This window comes from Abramis brama, assembly GCF_963993115.1.
Source record: "Abramis brama genome assembly, chromosome: 4".
In the NCBI taxonomy this organism is placed as follows: Eukaryota; Metazoa; Chordata; class Actinopteri; order Cypriniformes; family Leuciscidae; genus Abramis; species Abramis brama.
The window spans coordinates 43752864-43761229 of NC_139966.1; the positions used below are offsets into that span (position 1 = coordinate 43752864).

The window sequence follows — 8366 nt, forward strand, 5'->3', positions numbered from 1 at the left end:
AAACTTGAAACGGCGAAAGCGAGTAGGCTACTGTATGCAATCCAATATTAGTGTCACTGCCACTTGATGGTGGACGTTTAACTAATGTTAAGCAATTGAACCTTGTTGTAAAGTGTTACTATAATATTATTCTTTTCAACCATTAATGAAAAGTTTCATCCATGTTTGATTTTGAGCCAGGAGGTCAATTTGTGACGTTTATATCCCGTTTTGGTCAAACTTCTTTTCGCTTAGGTCTTCAAAATTGCAGTAGTACGCAAAGAAAGACACAAATTCTGCACATAGGCACATGAACGAAAGCGAACAATATGCAAGATCTAGCGTGAGCGCCCGTAACCCCCTAAATTACTAGCACCCACTGACCTGCTGTCTCTTTCTCCTGTGTGCACCTCAGATGGAGCAGCCCTCAATGGATCAAAAGGGCCACGCAAACGTCCCATGGATAGTCGAGCCAGGACAGGAAGCCAAAAGAGGAGCCAACACCAAGTATGAGACCACTATTTTCTAATATACACCCAAAATACTGTCCACTCCTGTGTGTGTGCCTTACAGAGAGCGCCCTCTAGAGGCCCCCCACGGAGCCACGGGCCCAGTGACCTGTGACAAGCCCGCGTCTCTCCGCCCGGCCAAGCCCGCCCGTTTACCGTGGCTTCTGCATGATGACGCTGCCGCTGTCTATTCTCTCCTTCGATCTATTGCCCCGTTCTCTCTCTCTATCTCTTGATCTCTCTCGCCCCCCTCACCTCTCTGGCCGCAGCACGATAAGGGAAGGTCAGCCTTCAGGCCGCCACGCTGCCGATCCTCCTCCAAAACACACAAAAAAGTGTTGCAAGCGGTTGTTTTTCATTCAATTTTTCCCCCATCTCCTCTCTTTTTATTTCTCCTTCCCTCCGTTCCTCGCTATTCTTTCCTCGGCTTCTCCGGGAAGCGCCTCTTCAGCCTTTCCCCACTTCCCCCTCGACTGCTTGAATGACAACTTAAACCGTAATGCTGCTACAAGCCTTATAAACACAAATGTTGTTTTTAGAGTCGGAATTTGCTTTCTTTCTTTCTTTCTTTCTTTCTTTCTCTCTGACCAGACAGCATAGGGTTAGCGAGAGCGCAGAAACAAGGGCGGGAAACGGATTTTTGTGAGGTGGGGCATTCAAAACAGCTGGCATAGAAGCGGAGATTGGACTTCACCCAAAGGACATTTTGCTTGAGTTGTTTGTTTCGTCTCGTAGCGAAGTTTTCATTTTTAGTACCAGCGCTTGTCGGAGAGAAAAAAAAAATAACTGTAATTTAAATTCCCTTATTTTAGGGGAGATTTTTTCTTTTTTTTCTTAAACAGCACAAGAGTTACGAGCTTGTTTCAGTAATTCAAAACGTAAAGGTAATTTGTGGACGCAGAAGTTTGTCAGATAGCATTTAAAGGAGGCTTATTTTACGACGAGACATCCGCAAAAAAAAAAAAAAAAAAAAAAATGTCTCTCAAACCGCGCGTTTTCCTTCCTTTCCAAAAAATTTTTTTCCTGTTGTGTTTTCTTTCTTTCCCTTTTTTTGGTGTTGCCTATGAATGAAAACCCGAGAAAACCGAGCCAGTCCTGAGACATGCAGTGTAGTTGATGGAAAGCATGCAGTCCATGTGAACTGGAGAAGGGGGGGCTTTTTTTTGATGGACACTTTGGATAAGTGATGTGATTTCATTCACAGGGCAATGGCGGACGCCCATGTCTATTACAGTGGAATTCAGAGAATGTAGCCTGCCCCTAACATGGACCCTCAGTCTCACATGCATTGCAAATAAGGACCGCAAATACGGAACCTAAAAGCGTCACCGGAGCCTCTCGTAACGCATGTGTAAGGATTCGCACGAGGACTTTTTCAACTGGGACTTGGCGCGTACAAGGACTGCCGACGTGGACCCGTGGCCTTTTAACGAAACACTCGCATGCACGCGCACTCATACACACTCACTGCATAAAAACAATTGGAGGAGACTTGGGAATTGAATGTACACTTTTCAAGAGGCAGCGATTCGAGTTGCGTTCTTAAGGACAGCGGCCGTCACGGAACTTTGTCGCGCGAGAGACGGATCGGGGAAAGGCGAGAACCGCGGAGACGGTCTCGCTACGGCAACTCGGACACACTACATTGACTTTTCACTAAATATCTAGTCCAAAATACCATGGCATGTCTGGACTGGGATGAAAACGGACTTTTACATGAATTGCTGTATTTTTCTTTTCTGTTTTCTTTGTTTATTTCTTTCTTTCTCTCTCTCTCTCTCACTCTCTCTTTATTTTGTTTGTTTGTGGTTAATAATCTAAAAAAAAAAAAATGATTATGCACAATGTGAATGAACTCATTGCACTGGACAACCATGAAATGGATGCGTCTCGTGCCAAAATCACTACAGAATGGTTGTTAACTTCATTGGCGGCGCCATGCAGATTATTATTGATATATACTGTTTAATAGAGAACTATATTACCATTACTGTAATATTTACAATTATTATAATTAATTATTCTTATTGTGCAATTCTTGTCTGATGTTGTCTTAACGTTACATTATTTTTATATGACGCATCAAGCTTGAATACGCAGCCATCCGAAAAAAACAAAATCTTGTAGTACTACAGAGGAACCGAATGTGCGGATGGCTCCACTTGTGTTTCAGATGAAAATATAAAAAACAGATCTTATTTTCACTCATTGTCACTGTAGAATTTTGCCACAGTTCTGTAAATAAATATTTTGTTGACTCATTGTTCATATATGTTATTAAAAAAAACAAACCAAAAAAATGTATAAAGAATGACAGAATAAAAAAAAAAAAAATCCAATAAATTACATTGGGAAACAAGGTACAAAATTTGGCAGGCAGGTCAAAGTTCAACCCATTATAACAAGGTATGAGCAACCGTGGATTTGTGACATCAATGCGGACTAACATGTGTAGATAGGCTTGGGCTTCCAGCACACAGATTTTGTAAGTTTGGTCTTTATTTATATTCTTGCAAAGCACACGGAATAAATCCGGATTGTAGAACCATTGTCCTTTCTGTGGCCTGTGTTCCTTCCTTTCTTTCTTTCTTGTTTTTTATTTTATTTGTCCATCTATAGAGTGGTACATGCAGGGATGACTTCAAAACCCGGTAGACTAATTTACCACTGGAGATTTTTCAATGGCCTTGTATATTGGGGTTTTTCTCACACTCCAAACTGTCTTATTAGAAAAGTTTGGGGTGTGTGAAATGTATGTTGTACAACACAACCCCATTTTAAAAGGCCATTGAAAAAGTGGTGAATTAGTCTGCCGGGTTTTGAAGTCATCCCTGCATCATTGTCTTACCTACTTGCGTAACTTACTGTTGAATTGTTCTATCTCTTGTTGTCTCTATCAATGTACCACCCACCCATCAATATTCCATCTCCATCCATCCATCCATCGGCCGGTCGTTCTATCTACAGTACCTGTTGTTCCGTCACTTTTTCTTTCTAGGCCTGTATCTAATGATTGTTTGTATTATTTATTTGTGAATGTACTTATCAGTGGCCTCTGGGGAGCTGCCACAAATTACAATTCAGTAAAGACAGGGAGCGTGTTAAAAGATGTGCTCTGATAAGGACTTGAGTGTGAGTTTCTGGATTATATCTCCCTCAGGCTGGGTGACATACGGTTCACTTCTTGAGCACTCTGTTTCCATGGAGCTCGTATCTTTCTCCACACAGTCCGTTTAACACAACTCGGTTACGTTGCAGTAACAGATCTGGAGGAAACACAGCAACACCTAAAGGGCGGACAGTTGTTGCCTACTACTCAAATCACAGAGACTGAAAAAAACGATTGTTACGTTGATAGATTACTTGGTTGTTTTACTTTATAGTTTGTATATACTTTTAAATAAAACAGTAGAGAAGTTCACAAAGCTTTTCTGTGAGATGTACATCTAACAGACATTTATAGCCTGGATTTCACCTGCAGCGCGTTTTATTCCCCAATCTGTAAAGCGTTTACTGCATCAGAGAGATACACGTCCGTGAGGTGAGACGATCCGACCGACATCAGCTTTTGTCAAATATCCTTAACTCTCCATTTCAGTTCTCACAACAAAGATAGAATGAGAGAGATAATGGGATAACTGTAGTCTCGCGTCCCAGATGGTGCGTATCCCGAAGCCTTTGACTAAATTAAGCGTCAGGGGATAACCATTTATGTAATTATCTTACAGATCAATTAATTAACACTTACAGAATGTGCCAGATAGATTTCTGCAGCGATATCAAAATAAAGTAGGCTTTATGATCGTTCAACTAGTTCAGTCATGTTGATATAAAAAGAACAAAGAGAGATGCCACAGCCCAGAATATGTGAGAACTGGGCCAGAGCTTTAGGAACACACAAAATCAAACTGCAGGGAGCAAAAACAACCCTCACCTAGCATCGATCCGCTCTGACGATAAGAACAAACTGCGCTTGCCTAATGTAAGCAAATATTGAAGATTAAGAAGTAAACCAAAGTAAAGCTATATCGACAACTAATCTTATGTGGCTACAACTCTGATATGTATACCTAACCCAAAACGTATTTCCTAAAATAGGCTATTATTTGTGTGCTAATGAGCATTTTAAGTGCTTCAATAACATACTTTAGTTACGTCCTGTGACGAAGGACTGCTTGCCAACAGACAGCATTTAGCAAAAGTGAAACATGAATCAACATTTGCAACCCATTTCACTTAACGTTGAAGTGGATAATCAGTGAAGACGACGTGGGTTCCCACTGGGATTTCTAATTGGCTCTTAGCATGCACGTGTTCTGTTTGCATGTAAAATCAGGTGTGCGGTCAACATTAGTTTTGTTCATCGTCAACATTAAATTAGTCAAAAGGTGCATTCGCGCCATGTCGTAATTGCCGTAACGATTCTGAACTGTGAACAAGTTCTTTGTAGAACTTGTAATTACAACATGTAAACTAGTCATTTTCTGAGAGCTACAACTCGTACCATCTGGCCGCTGTACCACCTGACCACTGCAGATTTAAAGGGATAGTTCACCCAAAATGAAAATTCTGTCATCGTTTACTCATCCTCAAGTTGTTCCAGACCTGTATGAGTTTCTTTCTTCTGTTGAACACAAAAGAAGATATATTGAAGAATGCTTATAACCAAACTGTTGCGGGGCATCGTTGACTTAATGGTTACCCACATTCTTTAAAATATCTTTCTTTGCGTTCAGCAGAACAAAGAAACCGGTGTGTTCGACTTGAAGCGCGCAGACCAATCGGTGAAAGACATCAAAGTACCGCGAGAGCGATTCGAAAGCACACGCAGCTTTATTTACGACAATGAATGGCGTGAATGCAGAAATAGCTCAAACATCAAATCAACAAAAGTAGGCCTATCTGTGTTTATGTAAGTTTCTAACTAAAGTTGCTATATAAAGATCGCAGTTGTTGTCCTAATTGTGTAGTCAGCGGCATTAAAATATGCCTGCATGTCTTTTATTTTTTCCCTGCAGCATCAGCAATGAATCATTCACAAAACTACCAGGAATGTGTGTAAAGAAAGTAAAATTGATAACATGATTTAAATTTGATTTGTTTGATTTCACGTTGACTTCATCACACAGGTACGCTACTGCGCAAAGAATTGTAAGGTAAGAAGTGAACTAGTCATCCCATAAAACGCTATGATGAAGTTGTGTCAGTCAGTCTGAGATTTGTCTCATATGAATGTATCTTCTTAATAAAACACTCTGTTATGCTGTAACAACGAGGATAGAAGAGGTGAAAAGTGAAGGAAGAGCACCGCACAGCGAGGGGCTTTTGCTCTAGTAAAAAAGCGATGGTCTAGCGATGCCCCTGCCTGCAGGTAGTCCTGGTTTCGGCTGGCTACCGTGGCGCACTCTTGTATCCGCAAGACAGCTTTCACGTGACCAATTTTTCACGTGAACTTTGCTCAGTTTCTAAAAGAAACTGACCCGTTTAAAGCTCCGAAAAGGTCAAATGTGAGTAAATGAATTTGGAATTATAATATTTGCCTAAGAGGCTCCCATGCGGTCAAACATTTTCAGAAATAACCAATGCTTTCAAACACCGTCGGCATCTAGAAGCAGTGGAAGTTGTCGGCGTAATTGTCGGTTTCCTATATTTTGATATCTCACCATTCCGTCGACCCGTCATTAACTCCGTCATCACCTTTGAAAACACTGACGTGTGCCGAAAGTTCAGATGCAATAACAACTGTTATTTTTGTGGGGTCAAAGTCATCGGGCAACCCTGCCGGAGGTGAGACGAAAGGGCAATTTTGGGAGGATGCCCAGCATCCTAAAGCCAGCTGCCATGGCAACACTGGCCACGAGCCCATTTGGGTCTTCACCTCCTCTGCGATCCACGACGGGAGAGGCGAGAGAGAGAAACGACAGCTGCCGAAGAGCTGCATTCATCTGTCAACGAGGCCAGATGTGAATCAAGAGGGGGCAGACTTTTAGCCGAAGGAGCGATCTAGAAGGAAAGAAGGAAACGCGTTCCTCAGTGGCATATTATATTTAGGTCGAGTCCTTTATCCGTCAGACCGCATTGCACTCCTGACTCGACACATTTGGGCGTCAAAGGCCAAAGGCAGCTCAGGGTGACAGCCTGCAGTGCCAAAAGGCCTTTAGTAACACACTTACGCGAACAAGCGCAGAACCATGCGGCAGGATGACGAACGCCGCGTGTGGACAGCAAGGTTTCCATTGAATAAATGGTAATTTGGTTGTGTTCTATCGTAACTATCATTAACTATGAAACTATCATGGTTTATGAAGACTTTGAATATAGTGCAGGGCAACTGTGGCCCTCATAATCCACTTTCCTGCAGAGCTAAGCTCCAACTGTAATAAACATGCCTGAACAAGCTAATCAAGGTCATCAGGATTGTTAGAAAGCTACAGGCTTTTGAGTTTGATTTAGTTGGCCAGGCCCGCCGTAAAGCTTTCTCGCGGATGCGTAATCTATGAAAAGTTTGAAGCATTCCTTTAACAACAAAGGCAACACGTATTTCTTCCGCAAATGACGTTCGCTCGCACAGCTTCAGGATCGCGTCCAAAGCTCAGCAGGCACGGCTTTGGCATCTGTTCTCTCTCCGCTTGGCCCCGCTCCACCTGACCTGACGAGAGCGAGCAATAAAGTAGCCACTGACACTGAGAGCGGCTGACAGGAACCGTTCTCAGGCCAAGGTTCGGGGAGCGGAGGCAGGGGGTCAGAGCAAGCAAAGCCTTGTAGACACTGCATGTCCATTGACAATGGCAGGTACTGATCTTGTGCTTTTGAAATGAAATGGTTAAAAGGGTTTGAGTTGAGTGGCACGTCTGTTGAAAAAAAAACCTTTGAAGTTGTATTGTGTAAAATGTGTAACATGACCATGTTTGAAGGATATAATGAGCAGGAATCCTGTGGTTGAGAATTTGCACTAGGTATTTTTTTGGTGCAACTTGGTGGTGAGTGAGTGAGTGAGTTAGTTACTTACTTACTTACTTAATGGGTATGTGAGAGTGTTGAATGTCAGGTAATATTGGTTATCAATAAAACTGTAGAGCAGGGGTGTCAAATCTTGCTTCTGATGGGCCACTGTCCTGCAGAGTTTAGCTCCAGCTTACCTCAACTCAACTCACCTCACCTGCCTGGAAGTTTGTAGTCTGCCTAGAAAGACCTTGATTGGCTGGTTCAGGTGTGTTGAATTGGAGCTGAAGCTGAAGCTGAAGCTGAAGCTGAACTCTGTGGGACAGTGGCCCTCCAGGAGCAGGATTGGATGTCACTGGTGTAGATGCATCTGATCATATTATTTAAATCCACTCCACAGACTTTTATGGGCAATCAGTGCAGTAAAGTAAAGTGTAGATTTTGTGCGGGCACGCACATGTGGTAGTGATCAGGCCAAAAAGCCTGCTTTAAAAAAATGGTTTACAATGCGTGTAGTTGAGAAACAGAATCAAAATGATCTGTGAGCTTGAATAATCAATATATCCTGGGAATAGAAGAGGAGAGAACATCACCTGCCCTATTCCAAACATCAGTTGTTACACATGTAGAGGGCCAAAAAAAGTCGACTCGGTAGAAGGTGTTGCATCGGGTGGGCTGTGGGATGCTATGATGCGTTATGTAATGGGTTATGTAATGGTTTGAGAAACTTTGTGTGTGTTTTTTCACTTGACCTCCAGCAGCATTTTAGCAGAACATATGAGGTGAGAATGTAATGAGAGGAAAAGCTGTACATTAAGATGTACCTTCCTGCAGTTAAGTAACCTTAATGAAACACCTCTCTGTAATGATTGACTTTTTTTGACAAATGATATTAGTCGGTTGTTTGAGGACCGTCCAGGAACCTGATCGGGCACC

The 8366-nt window shown here is 42.4% G+C and overlaps 1 protein-coding gene across 13 annotated transcripts in view; it reads left to right on the top strand.

The window, feature by feature from the left end:
- The window catches only part of anks1b (ankyrin repeat and sterile alpha motif domain containing 1B), a 165011-nt gene extending 161970 nt beyond the window's left edge, over positions 1 to 3041 (top strand). For 10 of the 13 annotated variants that reach the window (XM_084111782.1, XM_084111787.1, XM_084111788.1 and 7 more), the window contains 2 exons: positions 395 to 486; positions 1693 to 3041. In XM_084111782.1, coding sequence (XP_083967908.1) covers positions 395 to 486; positions 1693 to 1741 — 141 coding nt within the window. In that variant the 3' untranslated portion in view covers positions 1742 to 3041. Of the gene's footprint in view, positions 1 to 394; positions 1442 to 1692 lie in introns of those variants that run through there. The other 3 variants (XM_084111789.1, XM_084111792.1, XM_084111786.1) reach the window with 2 other exon arrangements.
- The last annotated feature ends 5325 nt before the right edge of the window (positions 3042 to 8366 follow it).